This window comes from Sebastes fasciatus, chromosome 24 (assembly GCF_043250625.1).
Source record: "Sebastes fasciatus isolate fSebFas1 chromosome 24, fSebFas1.pri, whole genome shotgun sequence".
Lineage (NCBI taxonomy): Eukaryota > Metazoa > Chordata > Actinopteri > Perciformes > Sebastidae > Sebastes > Sebastes fasciatus.
Genome location: NC_133818.1, coordinates 16,437,798 through 16,459,154, shown reverse-complemented (window position 1 = coordinate 16,459,154; position 21,357 = coordinate 16,437,798). Strand labels below are relative to the sequence as shown.

The following is a 21,357-nucleotide window of genomic DNA, read 5'->3' as shown; positions in this document are numbered from 1 at the left end:
ACAAACAGTGCGACGGCAGCAGGAACGACGGACGATTTGAACAACACCGATGCGTGGTGAGACATCGAGGTGCGTCCGCGGTGAGGAAGAAAAAAGCGCTAGATGATGGGACAATGGGAGACAACGTAGCGTAACGTTAAACGGACATAAGTCCGCCGTAACCAGCGTGTTTGCACACTATTTGTAACGTTTTTTATTTTTCCAAATAAACCTGCTAAAAGATCCATCTGTCGCCTGTTCCCTCTGTTATAAAGTAACAAACCCAGGCCAGGAGTGAGTGAAATATACATTTCAGTCTAATCCTTTTGTAAATATTGCCTATGATTATATTGTAATTCTATTCGTATATTGTTTTTCTTGGTCATTTTATAATAAGTCTGAGGAAAATGTTGATATTCCCAACAGCCTCATCTTTTTCCTCTGTCATTACACCTTTGCATTTTCTGCATGATGTCGCCCCTTGGCTTCTAGACGCCGACAGTAACGTTAATATTATCGTTGCTTAGCAACGGTGTTCTCACGACTTAACCATTTTGAACGCCAAGCATATCTTCTACACGACTACCTATGTTGTAAACACAAGCTCACGAGTTTCATCTGAAGGGCACCACGAATCCATCATACTTCCTATTAATGTCCCCAAAGCATCATGGGATTTGTAGTTCCAAAACTTAAGAGCATGATTATCCTCCGAATAGCATCAGCATCATGAGCGGTGTGGATAACGTTGTCCTCTGAAGAGCTTCAGGTTCCTCACCCCGTTTAACCTCACAGCGACACCGTTAAAACCAAGTCACAGATGCTGAAGCCTGGCATGTGTTTCTGTTTGTGCACGTGGTGCAGAAAACGGATGATTTACGAGCCAGAAAAAAAGGGTGTGGAAACACAATCGAATGAGGCCTGCGGTAAACACATATGTGAGTGGTTATGAAGATACGCGGATGATTTACAAGGAAGGAATAGCATTTTAATCACGCCACCGTCAAAAGTCTTCAGCGTAATTAAAACGGGATATCTCTGCAGCCACTCAACTTCAGATTAAATGTTCCCAAATAGCACTGATCAATGGAAACTCCCACTTATGGCTGTAAAGGAACCCCAAAACGTCTGCGGTGAATTATGACGGGAATGATGAGACGTGAGAGAGAGAGAGAGAGAGAGAGAGAGAGAGAGAGAGAGAGAGAGAGAGAGAGAGAGAGAGAGAGAGAGAGAGAGAGAGAGAGAGAGAGAGAAAAAGAGTGGTAATAAAAGTAAAAGAAAGGTGGAGAGAGGTGAAAACCAAAACTAGTTTTCCTCCCAAACATCACATTCCTGGGCTGGTTTCTCAGAGAAACTAACGGCTGGAGACTCAGGGACACAGCAGGGGAGACGCCATTGAATTCCACCGAGGCTTCTGGAAGACATCCAGAACGGAGACGAGGAGGGAGCGAGGAAAGAGATTAAGAAACACTTCACCTATTGAAAGAGAGTGCAGCATGCTCCCAACACACACACACACCCAAAGACTTCGGGGGGTGAAGTTCCAGGGGCCTGGTCCAGGTCTGCGACAGAGATTGAGCGAGGTCTTAGAGAGGTTTAATAGGAACCAACACTTATCAAGGGGGAGAAAATCTCATTTAGGAGACTGAAGCTGACACTTGGGGTTTAAGCTGCTTTCTAAACTCTTAGCACTTCTAATCAAAAAGGAACTGGTTCCCATCGCTTAATTCCAGCACACCAACTAAATAGCATGTTAGTATGGAACTTCAGACGCAACCCAGAAGTCGCTGGATAAAACATCAGGTGAGATAACGTTTCATTTGTACCTTAAAGGGAGATTTGTCAAGTATTTAATACTCTTATCAACATGGTGATGTGTTAAAGAAATTAGCGGCTTTAAAACGAATCCTTTGACAGCCCTACTCTCTATATACAGTATATCATTGAATGCAGATTGACAGCAGCAGAGACGGTTGGAAAGAGGAGCCCCAAGACCTAATAACTATACACATATAGTGACATATTGTACACTTCCTCGTTCCATCAAATTAAGTTTTCTGGTGGAAGAGAGGGAAAATCAAAAGCCAAACCTCATACTGCACTGGGAATTATCTGATTAGGAAAAACAGGAGCCCCGTGTCTAACACCAACATTTATACCCAAGTGCAGCTACTATTTTTCAGTTCCAAATAGGAGTTTCAAATGAGCTTTGGCGTCCTTCCAGGGTGTCTGGTCGTGATGATAAACCTACCAGCGTTTGGCTGGCAGCTCATGCTAATTTCCCTATTGTGTTTAAAACAACATTGAGGTAATGCCATGCCAAACTGGAATAGCAGCTGTGATGATAAGCTATTATTATAGCATGTTAAGAATCAAAGTACCACAACACCAAATCCATTCATTCATTATCCGTAACCTCTTATCCTATTCAGGGTCGGGGGGGGCTGGGGGAGGTGGGGGAGGGGTCGCCAGACTATCACAGGGCTGACACATAGAGACAGACAACCATTCACGCTCACATTCACACCTACGGGACATTTAGAGTCAACACTGAACCTAACCTGCATGTCTTTGGACTGTGGGGGGAAACCTGAGCACCTGGAGCAAACCCCCGCTAACACGGGGAGAACATGCAAACTACACACCGACCACAGTGCTGCCCCTTTTCTTGTAAAATGCCCGGTGTAATCGATAACACCGGTGTCGTCATGAGCTTATCAACCGGTGGCAAACTTTCCTCACCGTCACATCCCTACAGCCCATTAAGCGTCTAATGCTGGGAAGCGAGGCAATCTCTCACGTCCAAAAACGCCCCTGTGGACTCGAAGCATAATTGTGTTTCTTTCTACTAAGTGCTATTCCCAGACCATTTACTTGAGGAGTGGTTCCCTGAGGCTACAGACAACCATTCACGCTCACATTCACACCTACGGGACATTCAGAGTCAACAATGAACCTAACCTGCATGTCTTTGGCACGGGGGGGAAACCTGAGCACCCGGAGAAAACCCACGCTAACTGGGGAGAGAACATGCAAACTCCACAAGCCAGGTTTGAACCTGCGACCGTACTTACTGTGAGGCACTGCACCATCGTGCCACAACTCCAATGAAATACAGGAAATAATCAATATCCCACCTGTAGGAATGGGAATGACAAGTCAAACTTAAAAAAAAAAAAAGCCACAAACCGCATCCACAACCCATTTGGTGCTGTGGTTGTTGTGTAGCCCAGTGAAACAGAGGTCCTATACAGTGATTAGTGATTACCCCAAATGGGGCCCAGCTCTTCCACTGTTGGCTCGTCTATAGCCTCCTCACTGGGGACCTCATTCACTGCAATTACAACAAAAAGGATCCATCTGCAGCCAAGCAGAGCGGACAGTGTTTGCTCACTCACTGGCTGCCGGCGGACAGCAAAAGGCTTCTGTGGGAGACGGATGTGCATCTCTATGCGTCTTTCTCTCCCTCCCAATGCTGCCACCCCCCCCCTCCTCTTCCTCCATCACAGTGAGTGTAACACCACGTCTCTTTTTCGTCCCTCAGCGGGGCCTCCTTCATTTATTTCCTACCCCCATCCTGCTCCCTCTCAGTAATTGTTTCTCCATCAGCAATACTCTTCCACTCACTAAGTAATAATCTCTCCGTCTCGTTCGTTCATTCCCTCCTTCCTAGCTCGGAGGCAGCTCCGTCTTTGAACTCAGCACGTCTAAATGCTTCCACGTGGCTCACACACCCACCTTAATGGCAAAGCAAAATGCATGCTTCTGCTGAAACAAGGGCAACAGTAGTGCTGCACCTACATGTGTAATCAATCCCACAAAATGCCAAGAGAGTGGTGAGATGACTAAGACTAAGAAATGCACCTCTTTCAAGCCAGTGTTTTTAACTTAAACTCTCTCCATTTGCTCCGTAGAAAGGTCAAACTGTGGGGTCAGCTACAGAAGAGAAAATACGGATTGGAAGTAGCTGAGAGGAAAGTCAGTCCACAGTTAGAAGTCGCTCTCTGACCACAGGAATGAGACAGTGAATGCCAACCATTACATAACACAGCACAGTTCCTCTGTGTGAGACTCTGTATTCAAGCATGCATCCACATGTTTCTCAAACGTGGGGTTGGGACACCACACAGAAGATTTCGAAAACTGATATTTAGATTTTTAGCATGGCATACTCATTAATATAACAACTCTAATCGATAACTGTTTCACTCAGCAGTTACCGTCACCATGACAACCATTCAATTCACACACATATATCATAACGTTTAGTGCCAACTGCTTCAACTTGCTGTGTCAACATTAGGGATGTCACGAGAACGGATACTTCGGTACCAAGTCGATGTCAAAATTCTGAAAATGTGTTGGTTTTTTTGCGAGATAGTAGAATAAATCCAGTTGATGATAACAGGGGCTCTGGAGTAGGCTGCAGTTTCAAAATAAAAGCCCACAGATGGTAACAGGAGCTAACCAGGATCTTTGGAGCAGGCTGCAGTTTCAAAATATAAGCCCCCAGAGTTTACCAGGGTCTCTGGAGTAGGCTGCAATTTCAAAGTAAAAGCCCCTAGATGTTAACTGGAGCTTTCCCAGGTCTCTAGAGTAGGCTGCAGTTTCAAAATAAAAGCCCCCAGATGGTAACAGGGGCTCTGGAGTAGGCTGCAGTTTCAAAACGAAAGCCCACAGATGGCAACTGGAGTTTACCAGGGTCTCTGGAGTAGGCCGCCGTTTCAAAATAAAAGCCCACAGATGTTAACAGTAGCTAACCAGGATCTTTGGAGTAGGCTGCAGTTTCAAAATATAAGCCCCCAGAGTTTACCAGGGTCTCTGGAGTAGGCTGCAATTTCAAAATAAAACCCCCAGATGGTAACAGGGGGCTCTGGAGTAGGCTGTCGTTTCAATATGTAAGCCCACAGATGGTAACTGGAGCTTACCAGGGTCTCTAGAGTAGGCTGCAGTTTCAAAATAAAAGCCCAGAATGGTAACAGGAGCTCAACAGGGGCTCTGGAGAAGCCTGGATTTTTAGAATAAAAGCACGAGATCAATTGTGGGACCTAAAATGATACCTTGGGCCAGAAAAAGGCCAAGAAATCATGATGTACAAATTTTCCTAATGCAGTTCTGTGGAGGCCTGTGGTGTGACTCAGTGCAGATGATGCATCACCCATGTATTTAAATGATTAAAAAGCAATATATTATTCAGCCATGTTCATTCCCATCAATTCATGAAGAGGAGGATATTACATCAGCAAATCTTATCAAATATTTATTTTAATAGGACTGGAATTAACTTGTCTTAAGAGCCAGCAGAACTGCAGGGCGGGTTGCAACATGCACACATGCACTCACTGTATACATGTTCACGCACATTGGCCTATAAACTCACACATCCATGTAATGTGGTTTAATGTGGCCCTTGTGAGCGCATATAAACAGCCTGAATATTGGGTTTAGTATGTTACGGTACTGGATTGAGCGGGGGCTGGGGGGTTTCAACACACACACCAAGCAGGTCTCTGCGGACGGCGATGAATTCCAACGCTACTGTTAGTTCTGTAAGCGCTCCAAGAAAGCAGAAAGGAAGGAGATTATTTGGGAGATCAGAAGGGTTTGGAGACGGGTGGGTAGTTTGAGAGCGAGAGAAAAAAAAAAGGAAAACTAGTCTCTGCCACGCTGAGATGATGGGTCATAAACTTGCAGAGATCACAAAGCCATTCAGAGCCTCACCCTGAAATAACTCCATTTTACTATCCTTAAACAGCACCTTGGCTCTACCCGCACATCCAAACCACTTCAACTTAACTGCCAGGACTCTTGCCAACTTTAGGAGTCATAAAGAAACACAATCATACTTTGGCTCCAAGCTTAAAAAATACACACTTTATCATCTCTTATCACTTTGTCTCTTTCTTCTGTCTCCAGTGTAAATACCAGGGGAAAAAAGCAACTCTATAAAAGAGGCAAAAAAAAAAGAGGTGGAAATAAGTGAGTTTTAACATGCTTCAGGGCAAAACACTGCAGTAGAGGACACACAAACATCTCCAAATTCAATTTGAGGATTCTAGCTGACTCTTGTAAAAAAAAGAAAACATGTTTGTTGCTCAACCGAGCGCTTAAAAATAACTCTGGACAAAATTGTGACTGTCTGGTTCTGTGCATGCTAATTCACAAATGGGAGGCTGCCATCAAAACTAATTTCCTCTGCTCTTGTTTGGGGACAGAATAGGCAAAGTCTCAGCTGTGGAAGCAACAACAATGAGACAGTAATACCTCTGTTGTGGGGGAGGGAGGAGACGCAGTTAACCCACAAATGTGCAGAAAGCTCTCATTGGGACAACACGACGGAAAGACAAGAGAAACAAACATTTAATGGACGAAATAAAAAGAAATGTCATGTTTAGACAGCTTTTCATTGCGTCTTTCTATAACTTCATTGCTGCTTTTGGGTTTTGAAACACTTCTTAAAAGGTCTGATCCTTCCACATGTGTCATTTACTCCCAAGGGAGCAGACAGCACAAAGACCCATCCATCTGAGCGACGTCGTGAGCGTGTGTGGGGTACTTGTAGCTCATTTATCATAGGCCTTGGGGGACCACTAGTCCATCAAATGATGTTGTCTATAAAGCGATTCTATCATCCTAATCCTCGTAACCCTCCCCCCTGTAGTCCTGTATCTTTCCCCATCTCTCTTTTAGACACAACGCCAAGAGCCATGCAGATCACAAAGCCGCAATCCAATCATGGAACAAAGTGATCTCACTACACCCGAAACCGGCACACCTCCCTCACACATGCAAACACAACAAAACGCCGTCCGGCCTCTCCTCAGTTTGTAAATCTTCTGACATCCAGTGAGAAAGTCAGTCTTGATGTGTGGGACATATTGGATGGTCTTGCAGGGATTAAGGTCAAGTAAGCATGCTAGACAATAAGATATTAACCCTTCAGACACCATTGATTGGGCTGCACGGTGCAGTGGTTAGCACCGTCGCATCCGCATGTTCTCCACGAGTTAGCGTGGGTTTACTCCGGGTGCTCCGGTTTCCCCCACAGTCCAAAAACATGCAGGTTAGGTTCATTGTTGACTCTAAATGTCCCGTAGGTGTGAATGTGAGCGTGAATGGTTGTCTGTCTCTATGTGCCCCCATACTCCTTCAGTATTATATCGATGTTGAGACTGACTAAATGGGACGCAAGAGTGAAAGCTCCATCAGGGCACGTGGCTCCAGGTCTTTACCGCTATAAGTATTATATATGCATGCATCGTGAGGGCAGGTCCTTTGTCATCTGAATATGAAGTTAGTCGGTAGTGAATTTCAGCTGCAGGTGCCATCAAGTCCTCTAGAGAATAAGAAGTGTGCAGATGGTGGTTAAAAACACGTTTAAAGCATAGCTGTGATGGTTTTTCCCTCTGCTCTTTTTACATGAACAAAACATGTCATTTTAAACTCACTGTCACATTGTTTTCTTTCCTGGCCTCTGTCTCTCTGTAAGCCTCAAATGTATTTTGTTCTGGTGCAGATCCAGTTGAAGGATACGTCTTGTGATATTCTATATTTTTCCTATCGTAAACAAAAGTACTTTCCAACTTCTCTCCCACGCCTGTGGTACTAAACCCCAAACCCACTCATTCTTGAAGAAGTCAATCTTTAAAAAAAAAAGGGCTACATAAGTTTCAAACAGGTTTTAGACTTTGTCACTCAAGAAGGAGTTTTGTTGGGGACTATTTTCTACTGCGGATTAATACAAGTTTGGTGCTCTAGTGAATATTTACAGCAGCAGGACGGTGTAGTGTTTATAGGTTGTGTCTAGAAGATAACCCACGAGCTGTGAAACTCTTGTGAGATGGTTAAGCTTATTGACCTTGAATAGTTGAGGTTAGGCATTTATCTTGAATAGTTAAGGTTAGGCATTGACCTTAAATAGTTAAGGTTAGGCAGTGACCTTAAATAGTTAAGGTTAGGCATTGACCTTAAATAGTTAAGGTTAGGCAGTGACCTTAAATAGTTAAGGTTAGGCATTGAGCTTGAATAGTTAAGGTTTGGCATCGACCTCAGATAGTTAAGGTGAGGTATTGACCTTGACTAGTTAAGGTAAGGCATTGACCTTGAATAGTTAAAGTTAGGCATTGACCTTGACTAGTTAAGCTACATTAGCCTTTGGATACAAAGACAATGCATAAAGGATAAATTCAGATTTGTTGATAATAAAAAAAATAGAATATTACCAGATTTATCCTGCTACTTTCACTAAAGGGAATATATCTAAAATAAATCCCTTATTCCTTCCCTTTGAGAAACAGGTGTGAGTTACAGTAAAGTGCAGTCACTTGTTCCTTTTCGCTGAGTTTTATTAATCTCCACCACACAAACCAAAATGGTTTCCTTCGGAAAATTCCCCTCAATCTCTGGATGCTGTGGCCTGATGATAAACTGAGGGAAGCTTTACTGGTAAGGGCAAATCGTGCACCAACATTTCACTCTGACATTAAAGTAAACACTGCAGCTTCACCGCATTAAAATGGTAATGAAATCAAATATCAAGTGTGTATGTGTTGTGTACAATATGTGGCGAGCACACAATGAAAGCAAAAGCAGTTACATTCAAACTTGCTTTGTGAATGGTTTCACTGCTGCTGAATTAAACCAACTGAAAGCAAATGAGTAACACACATCCTCCATTCTTCACCGAGCATGCAAATACACACACAGCACATCCTCTCTACCTTCAATTATTCACCAGGTGGAGTGAGCGACGACGTTGTGCACTCACACACTCCTCTACCACGCTGCTACCAATCCACATTAATAATGAAGCCTCCAAGTGTGCCACTAATGCAGTGTGCCAATGTCCTCTCATGTTTTATTTATGGAATGTATACTCAAACAATGTACAATAAACAATAATAACTATCAGTAAACAAATGCTTTGCTATACGCCGAAGCTGAATTTTTCCATGAGAAAGGAAAAGCTGCATTAGATTGAAATGGTATTCAGGCTCTGAGCCTCTAATAACAGACGAGTCCAGATAAAACTGTGCAGGATCTCCTTCTGATCCAATGGATTCCATCTTACCCCTCATGGGAACCTGGCTAATACAGTCCTTCCACGTTCCTGAATGAAAGCCTGAGGATATACAGCTGTTTTATAAACACTAGAAATATCAGGACAGAGAACGACAGAGGAGATTTAATTTTTTAAATATATACAGTATATAGGCCTATACATACATACATTCTTTAAATTATTTAATTTTTTTTCATTTATTTCTAAGTAGGCTATAAAATAATAATAATAATAATAAATTATTATTATCATCATCATGAATTATTTTTATTTTTTATAAAGAAATTTAGGTCATATGTCAGGGAATGTCCTATTCTGTTGAAAATTAAAAATTAAATAAAAATTAAATAAAAAATCTTTCTCTTCTCTTTCTCTCTATTTATATTTATAAATATAAATATAAATATAAATATATATATAAATATATAAATATAAATATAAATATATATATACACAAAAATACATATATATATATATATATATATAAATATATATATATGCATTTACATATATATAAATATATATCTTTATATATATGGGCTAGACATACATAAATTTTTTTTAATTATTAAATTAAAAAAAATATATATATATTTATAAGAAGGCTATATATATAGGCTAATAAAAATAAAATCATTAAATAATCATACTAAGTATTATTATTACTTATTTTTATTTAATGAAGTCATATGTTAGGGAATGTCCTATCCTGTTAAAAATGCAAAATTAAATAAAAAGTTAAAAAATAAAAATAAGACTGAACCGTTGTCTAATTTGCATAAAAAGGCCATGCTGTTTTTTTCTGAACCCAAAATAAGTGGCCAATGGGTTTAAAATCAATTATATACATCATCATCTATTTGCTGTTGAATTATTATAAAACATGGAGTATAAAAAGATTTAAATTCAAACACCAACCATGGGAAGCTCATTACAACAGCACCAACGTCGTTACTTAAAGTGTAAAGCAATGTGACTGTTAATAATAACGAGTTTCTATGTTATGTTTTAGATCTTTAAAAAGTATAGCTCCTATTCTGCAGCCCCCTGGCTGAGACTTTAAGATAACGGGCTCAGTTAATGAGCTCGCCGTCCACATTTACCTCCCTCGTCGTGATGAAATAGCCCAATCGAGTGCCAACGTTAGTGTGAGCTGCGAGCTTATCTCTTGATTCACACGTTAGACTGCACCTACTGCACAAATACACTGGCGGACATTGTAACAGGAAAAAGACGGATTACGTGAGTCAAACTCCAAAGACAATGCCTCCCTTATTTCACTCTCTCTATGATAAGCACTGAAAACATTATAAGTCATTAATTTGGTTTCACTTTCAATGCTTTTCTCCTCAACTCCTGCTCTCTTTTCCCATCTATACTAGCAACCAAACAGAACAATAGTGAGTGCAGCATTAGTATTTTGTGGTCATGCCGCTGTTGTTCTGCTCTCCTGTGGTCTGAGCCGTGACGTCTGAAGATGTTCCACAGAGATAGGGACGTTTCATTTGTGTGTGTGTGTGTGGATAGAAAAAGACAGGGTGGAGAGATCCCAGTCATGCTGCTGCTTTTGTGGGGAACCACAAGCTCGGTGTCCTTGCATCAATTTGAGAAGACATCAATTTAGGATTTTGAAAAATGCTGCAAAAACACACACACACACACACACACATGCAAGACGACATCCCAGATCCCAGCCCTCTGTCAAACTGTCCACAGACACATCCCGAGGCACTAACAACCACCACATTCTTGGCATTTCCACAAGAGCCAATTACGGCTCCCCTGAACTTGCAGCTCAACAAGCCAGCTGAGGCAGCGACTCGCTGCAATCTTTCTTAATTATCATCACACAAAAAAAAGCTGATAATACAGCGGCTGGGTTTTATAAAAAAGGCGTGCAGAACCAAACTCTCTGTGAGCTTGCTTGCGGCAAATTCAGACGGCTACTCCCACCCGGTGATGACATGCCAAAGCACCGCAGCACCGATGTCATTAAAGCTGCTGCTGCAGCGTCTCAGAGGAACCCTTTCTCTAAACAGCATTAGGAAGCCGGGGGAGCTGCCATAGACAAACACATACCTCAGACTCACTGAAATGCAAGCACACACTCTCACTCCAGCTCACAAAAACACATGCAAGTACTTTAGAACCTAGCTTCTCAATCTTTTTTCAGCCACGGACCCCCCTACAAGATAGAGCCTTATTATAAAGCCTATTTTTAACACTTCTATAGTCTTAAGTAATGTGAAAGAAAGGGCTCGCACATTTTTTATCAGTTCAAAATGTACCTTAAAGGGAGATTTGTCAAGTATTTAATGCCCTTATCAACATGGGAGGGGACAAATATGCTGCTTTATGCAAATGTATGTATATATTTATTATTGGAAATCAATTAACAAAACAAAACAATGACAGATATTGTCCAGAAACCCTCACAGGTACTGCATTTAGCATAAAACAATATGCTCAAATCATAACATGGCAAACTGCAGCCCAACAGGCAACAACAGCTGTCAGTGTGTCAGTGTTCTGACTTGACTATGACTTGCCACAAACTGCATGTGATTATCATAAAGTGGGCATGTCTGTAAAGGGGAGACTCGTGGGTACCCATAGAACCCATTTACATTCACATATCTGGAGGTCAGAGGTCAAGGGACCCCTTTGAAAATGGCCATGACAGTTTTTCCTCGCCAAAATTTAGCGCAAGTTTGGAGCGTTATTTAGCCTCCTTCTCAACAAGTTAGTATGACATGGTTGGTACCAATGGATTCATTAAGTTTTCTAGTTTTATATGATACCAGTATCTAAAGAAATCAGTGGCGTTAAAATGATTTAACACAGTGTTATCGCGTTAACTTTGACAGCCCTTGTGAAAGAACAACACAAGAAAAACGTATTAGAAAGACAAAATATATTTGCAGATTATAAGAGTTAAAGATTTAGATCAGGGTGAATCCTCAACAAAGAATATACAATTATATATGTTTCTGAGTAAAAGAGAGAATGAGAACAAGAATACAATGATGGGAAGATAGTAACAGGAGTGACAGATAGAGGACTACCTATTATAAACATGTATTTTTAGCATCAGCAGCCTTGGTGGGAGACCTGTCGGCATTAAATCAGCGCTCAGTAAAAAGCAGAGGCTGGGATACAGTGAGAGGAAAAGACAGAAAGGGAGATAAGGCTGCAGCATGTCAGTGGACGGGTGTGTAGGTGTGGCGTGCTTAGACAGGAAGCTGGGTTCTATCCTGTAAACCTCCAGGAAGAGGAGATAAGGCTGAAGGTAAATGGAGCATATTGAGCAACCACAACTAGCGATGAAATGCATAAGGGGAAAAATGTGAATATCCTCATGGTACGCCACATGTCTTATGTTTTGCAGGAGGTTGTTTAGCAGATAAAGAAATCCCTAAATCATCATCCACTCACCGATATCTGGAAGACTTCCTGTGTGTCATCGAGCATCTGAACCCTGATGGAGACCTGTCGCCCCGGAGCCTGTGCGGAAGGACGCAGGCCCGGCTCTAGCGTGGACACCCCAAAACTCTCAGGGGCGCCCAGCCTCTCTCCGGCCGTAGACGGCCTGTCGGCTGGTTCCACCATGGCGACGGACGCTACGGTGAGGGGCTCTCGAGCTGCAGTTCACGTCTGTAGGAGAAAGGAAAGAATACTCAAAATGTGGGGTGTGCTTCAAGCCAGCAAAGCCAATAATCTGCTCAGGCTGTGATTTTGTGTATTTTGGGCTTCTAAAATACAGAGCAGGCAGTTTGAAGCCATGAAGGATCCAGCATTTCCTCTAACAGCCAAGCTTCTACATCCTAAATAGCATCACATCCTGTGTGTTTGGTAAATGTATGGACATCATTTTCAGATGGTGGACTACCAGCTAGTTTATGTTTTGGTGACGCATGAAAAAAAAAGGTTACATTTAAAGTATAGGTTAAAGTTGCTGATGTACGATTTATCATTTTAATAATAAATAAAAGTCGGTTACTTTTAAAGATTTTTTTACCACGTTGCTTGTGTACGATTTATCATTTTGATAATAAATAAAAATTCAATTTGTATAAACAAAATAAAAGTTTGTATTTATTTGTTAGATTTTTTTACAAACGAAGAAAACAATAGTCAAGCCTGATGTTTCCTTACACATAAAAGAACACACAGTGAGGCATACAGCTTATCAATTCAACACTGGTATCGGATCGGGACTCAGTATCGGTCGGCCGATACCCCAAAGCCCAGGTATCTGTATCGGGACTGAAAAAGTTGGATAGGTGCATCTCTAGATAAAAGTTCCTTAAATGTGGAAAAAAATACATTTGATTCACATGTAAAAGGGAATAAGAGGTTCTGTTGTGGCAACTTGGAGGGAAACTTTGTGCTTAATTAGTTAGAATTAGAATCTTGCCACATTTATTCAGTCTGGGATAAATTGGCCTTGCGCGACGTAAAAACCACAAGACATTAAGTCAGTGGGGACTTTTGTATATCAGGATGATGTAACGAGTTCATAAACCACAGACAGTATGACAGCTAAACTTTGGCCGATGCACAAAGAAACAAGACAGACAAACCTCACACCTTGCTAGACACACACTTATTCCAGCTGCAGCACACGCAGGTGGGATTTCCTACAAACCAAACAGCTCTGTTGAAGACCAGTTCAGACATGAATCCAAGCTTCACAAGTAGGGCAGATGAGATGCGGTCTGAGAGCACACAAAGACGCTCACCACCCCTTCCTCCTCTTCTTTCAGCGCCCCCCCACCTCCATCCCACACTTGATAAACCTCGACCTCAGACAATAAATATGCTCTCAGACGGTTGGTGACATCACGGCTGAGGAATGTTTTAGAAGACAGTCCGGGGGCAACGCAGGGTAACACACTGCCCCGACATACAAACACACTGGTTCCTATCCGAGTCTCTGTCTGATGCCTTTTTCTTTGCTTTCTCCGAGGGGAAACTACTGTTTTGTCCTCAGTTCAGACACATTAGGTCATCACCGGTCGATAAATCATTAAATCAATATGTCATTAGGGAGCTATTGGACATCGTGGTGATTAACAGGTACGATCTTTCTGTGTAGTCACAGGTTAAAACCCTCTGTCTTCTCCTGAGCAGCATAGATAGATAGATCCAATATACCCGACAACACCAAATACAGTATGTCATGAGGTTGATGGGGCTGTCCCGTTCCTCCAAATGTGCCTGAGAAACTTTCTTTTGCCCAAATCTGGAGAATAACGCTGGTGTATAATTTGCCTTTTGTAGATTATCCCAAAATCCACAGGGTGCCGGTCACTCGTCTCTGTGAGGCTGAGACGGGAAGTACGATGACGCTGTATGGTGAAGCCTCTGTGCACCCGTCTACTTTGGGGAGAGGGTGCAAGTTCATCCTAATTTGAATAAAGACAATAATCTGCAACTATTATGATTCATCTTTTGGGATTTTGGACTGGTTTCTACATTTTTAGGCCATTATTTTCTCGATTAATTGAGAGAATAACCAGCAGATTCATTAAAGACGATAATAATTGTTAGTTGCAGCCCTATAGCAGTCAATCCTCCGAGAGCCAGATAGTCCAAAGGAAGAGGCTCCGGATATGGCACACAGCCATGAATGCCTACAAGCTCCAGGGAGAGCGGCTCTGTAGCTGACCTTTGACCTTAGTGAAAGTCGACTTCTTCTTCCTGAATCCCTTACCATGAAAAAATACAAACGTATGCAATAATCTGTATTGGCACAGAAACTTCCCCTTTCTTTCACACCTAATCTAGCCTTTTATTTCCAGCGTGAGAACTGAATTCAAGACCTAATCCCTCCACCTGCGCACACAAACAACGAGTACCTCTCTTCACCTCAGTGACAAAAGCTGAAACTGGAAACTGGAGCCCGGCCAAGGAAGTGACCCGACAATACAGGGACCTGACATTCAAGTTACTCATTACACCTGTGGGAGAAATTCCTTTGTTGTTGTGTGCTACTTCAACTGCTGCACTGAAACCAACGCTCTGCTGCTGCTCGTTTCGTTGTTATTAGGAGTTCAGCGTCTGACAAAAAGAAGAAGTTCAGCCCCCCCTTACACTCAACTCTGTGTCACCCTTCAAAGCAAAACAAGTGTCGACTCAGAGCCGGGTTTATAGCTCTATCATTCTCTAACAGAAAGGTGCCAATTACCCTGACAAACATCGTATGGTGCAGACGGCAGTTTGTCGCCTGCATGTCTTCAGTCTCCCAGCTCATCAACAAGGAGCTTGTATGGCTAAACGGCAGGGGTGGAAGGAAATAATCAAAATATCGAGTATCGCGATATTTTGATTCTCAAAACCACTGTATTGATTTTTGTAAACTTGTTTTACTCTGATTTGATGCATATGGTGGCGTGTTCTTTATACCACAATTTTCCTAAAATCTGATTTTAAAAATTGCAATATATCGCCTTCCTTACAGTATCGCGATATATCGCGATATACTGAATGGTAACCCCTGTATCGTGATACGTATCGTCAGATTCTTGAGTTAATTGTTCAAGTTCTGGAGAAGAGGTAGGGACCATATGTGTAGGCTGTACTTCTTCCTACTCCTTTTCGGACATGTAATATTTATTTATGTGGATTATTTGTTGATTGACAGTTTTCTATGTGTTTACTGTGCTCCCAGTAGACCACGTACACACCAAAATCTGACAATAACTGCACTATACTGTACACCAACTGTCTATCAATACTACTCAGGTGCAACTTCAATTCATAATGTGCAATACTTTCAGGTGCAATATCATATTTCCACTTGTGTTAATAGTCAATACTGTGTATATTGTTCCAATTTTTAATATTCCCCTTATTTATATTGTTCCTATTTTTATATTTCCTTCTATTTAAATTCATATTTTATATGTCTGTCTACTTTTATTTTGCACCGTGTTGTATCTTGATTTTACCAATGCTTCCTGTTTCTGCACTATCCCCTTTGCTGCTGTAACACTGCAAATGTCCCCACTGTGGGACTAATAAAGGAATATCTGATCTTATCTTCATTTTATGTTTTAGTTTAACATTTTTTTTAAATAAATAAATAATTAAAAAATAAAGTGAAACGAACTGGTTGTCACTGTCCACTAAGAAAATATCGGAAAATATTCAGGATATTATGATTTGATTTTCAATTCTCAAAAACACTTTTGACATTTAATTAATAGTTTACATGCAAAGATGAACTCAGTCAATACTTTATTTTCATTTTGCAAAGAGATGCTCAATGCATGTGCCTACTAAACAGGGCACATTTCAGGCTTTTTAAGGCTGTTTTTAAAACAGCAAATATAGCAAGAGTACTTTTCCACAGTTCAAAATGACGCTCATCGCCGGGCCTGCAGCGGCACCAAAACATGCAGCTACTCGTGAGTGTTGACTGGCTTTGAGGAGAAGTTGTTAATTCAGCGTTATATCTCCGATTCTGGACATCTAAAGAGTGGAAGTTTCGGGAGCAGAAGTTTCATCATGTCCTCAGTAAGGGGCTGGGGATTATACATGGAGTTAGTTGAGAGGAATACAGAGCGAGCTGCTCACAAAGGAAGCCACTGTGGGAGCTTCCAGCAGCAGCAGGGCTTTAAAACTGGGAGGGCCTCTCAAACCAGCCTTTGAACTGGTGTTAGCTGAGAGTTTCCCAAGAGTTTGTGAGAGGGAAGCCAGGCTCTGGGAATCGGATGTGAGAGAGGGCTTTATCTTTTAGGGGAATTAACAGAAAAATAGACTATTATTTTTAATAAATGAAGACAGCACATACGTTGAAGTGAAAGCATTACATAATCTGGGTCAGAATATTCACATGGAGGTTGCATAATAAGCAACGTTTGCCAGCTATAAAACAGGCTTGACAATAAACACTTTGATAAGTGCATCTTCAAAGCAACAAGAGATAAAACTGCAGTATTGATTAGGGGGAACAACACATGCCAAGAATACAGAAACTGTGAGGATCAGTTCAGAGAAACTAACTAAAAATGGACATACTGATACATTTGTAGTGTTTCTATTGGAGATTTGAATTTAATATATTTTGTAAATGATTTGATCTACCTATATGTTGTGTGGGGCTGCTACGAAAGATTATTTTTAATTCCTGTTTTTGACCAATTTGTTGCTGCATTAAAAAGGTTTACACTTGAATCGTAATTATTATCGTAAATAATTCCTGATCATTTTGAAGATTTGTTTACCAAGCTGCTGGTGTGCCATTTATTATTTTAATAAATAACAATTCAATTAATTTATACCTATGTATTTATTGGTCACATTTTGTTTTACAGAGTTAGGAAAGCGATGTTTAAGTCAAGCCGGATGTTGCCTTATATATATATAAATGAATGATCCCAGTAGCTTCCACACAGTGAGGCATACTGCTTATTAATTAAACACTGGTATCGGATCGCTGCTCGGTATCGCTATCGGGACTTAAAAAGCTGGACCGATGCAGTCCTAAAATGTACATTTTTTTTTTTTTTAAATGGCCGTTTTCTCCAAAGTGCTGTCTTTTAATGTCTTGTTTTGTACTACAGTTCTAAAAGCCCAAAGATATTCTGTTTACTGATCGCAAACTAGTACGAAAGACGAAAGAAACCGGCAAAAATCCACATTTGATAACTGGTGAATTTTAGCTCCAACGTAGAGCTTTGGATTAAAAACGAGACAAGAAATCAGAAGGGAAAAATGAAAAACTGTGTGACTAATATTCAAAACACAAGGTCAACTTGCTCAGCTATTCCCGGACCATCTGTTCTCACTTGAACGAGGTCCTGCATTCGCTGAGGAACGCTGTGGGATTCAAAAGGGTCCGGGAATAGTTAAGCAAGCGGGCCTTGCATTCACACGTACTGTACAGTATGTGTTGTGTCCCCAAGGTCAAGGATTAATCCAAAAATAATATGAAAATGCAGAACTACTAAGAGCCTCAGCTGAGGAGCATAAAGGGACCTGATGGTGTTACTTGCTGCCATCTTTACGACAGGAGGATTAAATTCAATACACAGCTATTGACTTGAAAAATGACACCCTGAAGCATCAACTACAACCCGACAAGCACAGGTGAGGGTGAGATCAAGGCCACGACACGACACGCTCCAGGACAGATCGATGGGCTGCGCTTGATGCCACGTTTTATCAAGGTGACACATTGCGCTCTGGAGCCATTAAGCTGCTCTGCCGCTCTCAGGGGAGTCTCTATTGTGACGCTGTGTTAGCGGGGGCAGGTAAGCACAACAATTGTGTGATAAAAGCAACAAAGTTGGTACAGATGTAGGTTTATATGTTATATTATATCTTATTAAAAAATATAGATATCGGGGCGCTGCAAATTTGGCCCCTGAGGGCCGTGGCGACCTGTGACTAGAGGTTACCGGCAATCCTGAACTTTATCCGGCGATATCTCTGTCAATTTTACTGCTTATGAAAAGATAAAACACGCCGATGGAAAGCTGGGGATCGCGCCGTTCTAAGGGTGTATTGGTTGTCAGTCATATCATGAAGGCAAGAGGGTGAAGTTTGACCCTGAAGTGACCACGCTCCTTGTTTTCTGGAACATTTTGTAATAATTTAGCGAATATTTGGCAGCCATTTTGAAATAATATCATATAATCATAACATTTAAACCTACGTCTGAACCAAATTCGTTGCTTTTATCGCAGAAATGCACAATTGTTGTGAATATTAGCTGCCCCACTATGTGTGAGAGAGGAAGAAAGAGGGTGTAACGCCAATTCTCCTGGGTGTGATATTGATTGTAAAAGTGAATTGGCAACATAGTGATTAGGCACACCACGCTGAGACCACAACACCCATGATCCACCACCACCACCACCACCACCACCACCCATTAAGACAAAGCTGATCCTGGGTGCTGCCTCCACGCTGACCCTGTGATCTGACCTCCCTCTCTGCACAAACCCCCCCAGAGATCAATAAATGAAAGGGCTGTCATACAATGGTTGGTCAAGGTTTGCCTGTGACAATAAGGGAAATAAAACAAACCTCTATATAAAGACACACATAACAGAGTACAGTTGGCACAGAGTGCGAGCTCCAGGATGTAGGTTAGCGGAGTAATCCTTTAGGCCAGAGTAAAGATGTCAGTAGGCTAAAAAGGCAACTTGATCACACTCAAGAGACAAGCGTTGGTGTGTATATATGAGTGTTTCTGCAACTGAAATTTTCGGATTTATGTGAAATTTGCAGTGCAATGCTTGATTAATATATACACAGTGTTATGACCCATCTTGACATAAAAAATAATGACTAAATAATGTGATTTAATACGAGTTCAGAAGCATTTTTCTACATAAAATGAGCTAATTCAATTACAATATGACATTATTTCAAATGGAATTGTTTCATATACATATTACTTTACACCATATTCAAATTATTTTTTAAATTAGTGATTTTTTCATCTAAATGTCCTCCACTTCAGAGTCCTCACCGCGCCACTGAACAAATGGCACAGTAAAAGTTTGATTCAAAGCCAAACCAATCTAGTTTCTATGGAAACAGATGTTAGCAGGTGAGCACATGGATGACAGGTTTAAGTATTTATTGCATATCTTTACTATACAGCTTAGTAACATTAAAAAAATAACTTCATATTACTGTTGAATTCATTTATATTAGACGCTAAGAGTCACAGCTAATGTGGCAGACCTTGCTAGCTGCCATTTATCTGCAATATTAGCAAAAATGTCATTTCCGCAACAGGACATTAGACATTAGAGTTGCAATATCTGCCATAAAAAACAACATATTTTATATTTTTTGTGTATGAAGACTGACATCTGTGTCTCATTTTTTCAGGGTGTAAAAAAAAAAAACCTTTGTAAAACAAAATGTAAAAAATAAATATATATATATATATATATATATATATATATATATATATATATATATATATATATATATATATATATATACACACATTTATACAATTGTTCTATATTATTAAAATAATAAATCATACACCAACAACTTGGTAAAACAAATCTTCAATATTAACAGGAATTCAAGTGTAAACCTTTAATGCAGCAACAACTTGGTCAAAAACAATAAACAGGAATTAAATTATTATTATTATTATTATTATAACTATTATTAACAAATATGTAGTATTACATACTCTGATGGGTAAAATTAAAATTCATAGATTTTGTTTTTTAATTAAGGAGAGTATTTGCAGAAACACCCATGTGTGTGCGTGTGTGTTAATGTGTGTATATGTATGTGTGTGTATGTATGTGTTAATGTGTGTGTGTGTGTGTGTGTTTGCGTGTACGTGTGCGTGTGTGTGTTTGCGTGTACGTGTGCGTGTGTGTGTGTGTCAGCGTGCGTGCGTGTGTTCAATATTACCGTGCATGTGACCACAATGCCAAGCTATTGTAAGGGTTTGGTGAATGAAAAAAGGCAGCACTGAAGGAGAGAAGCTGGAAAAACCCACGATATAAAATATCCCCCAAAGTACACACGCGGGTTAAAAAGCTCCCATTCACTGTGTGTTGCCGTGCGTGTGAATGTTTGAAGCCCTCATTGCAGATCCTTGTCTATCATGAAGCTTACAGTAAAAGAAGCTCTGCTAAAGCTCAGCCGATTAGGAGAAACGAGCAGGCTGTGGCTGCAATGGAGGCGAGCTTAAAGATAGCACCAAACATCACGCTGTTGCGTTCAAAAAGTCGGTAAAAAGCAGAAGATTGCAACAAATGTGTCTAAATGGAAGCATTGCGAGGAGTAGCAGAGAGGCTACGTGTAAACCTGGCTTCATAATCCGGATAGCATGGTTTCCTTACCCCCTCCTCTTTCTTCAGGATCCGTCAAAGAGCTTTTTAATTCCAACGGTGCTGTGAGTTTGGGTTAATAAAGTCCTGTCTTCTTAGCAGATCCGCTCCCTCTCAGCTGGGACGTGCTCTCGGTGTGGGAGCCATTGAGACAAATGTGGGGAGATCCGAGCACTGAGCTTTCTACTGGAACAATAAAGAGCTCCTCCACACACACACACACACACCGCCTCCTCCCTCCAGCACCGCCAGCCAGCCGGCTCTGAGGTGTCACAGGCGGGCAGAGAGAGAGAGACACCAGCGGCTCAACAGCGATACCGCACGGTGGTGTGGGGGAACTGCAGCCTGGAGGCAGAAAATGTCTTCATTTGGAATGTTTGAAAAAGTTCAAATAAATAGAGCAATATCATAAGATGTGTATCTTCCCTTTATAGAAGATTAAACTGCTATAAAGTGTGGTGATAAATATTGTGTCATTAATAAGTAAGAGAG

At 41.1% G+C, this 21,357-nt stretch overlaps 1 protein-coding gene across 2 annotated transcripts in view; it reads right to left on the bottom strand.

Annotated features, from left to right (window-relative positions):
* The window catches only part of LOC141762856 (FERM, ARHGEF and pleckstrin domain-containing protein 1-like), a 62,322-nt gene extending 41,216 nt beyond the window's left edge, over positions 1-21,106 (bottom strand). For both annotated transcript variants that reach the window (XM_074626969.1, XM_074626971.1), the window contains exons 1-2: positions 20,878-21,106; positions 12,476-12,694 (exon numbers count right to left, since the gene is read on the bottom strand). In XM_074626969.1, coding sequence (XP_074483070.1) covers positions 12,476-12,649 — 174 coding nt within the window. In that variant the 5' untranslated portion in view covers positions 12,650-12,694; positions 20,878-21,106. The remainder of the gene's footprint in view (positions 1-12,475; positions 12,695-20,877) is intronic.
* Between the last annotated feature and the right edge of the window lie 251 nt (positions 21,107-21,357).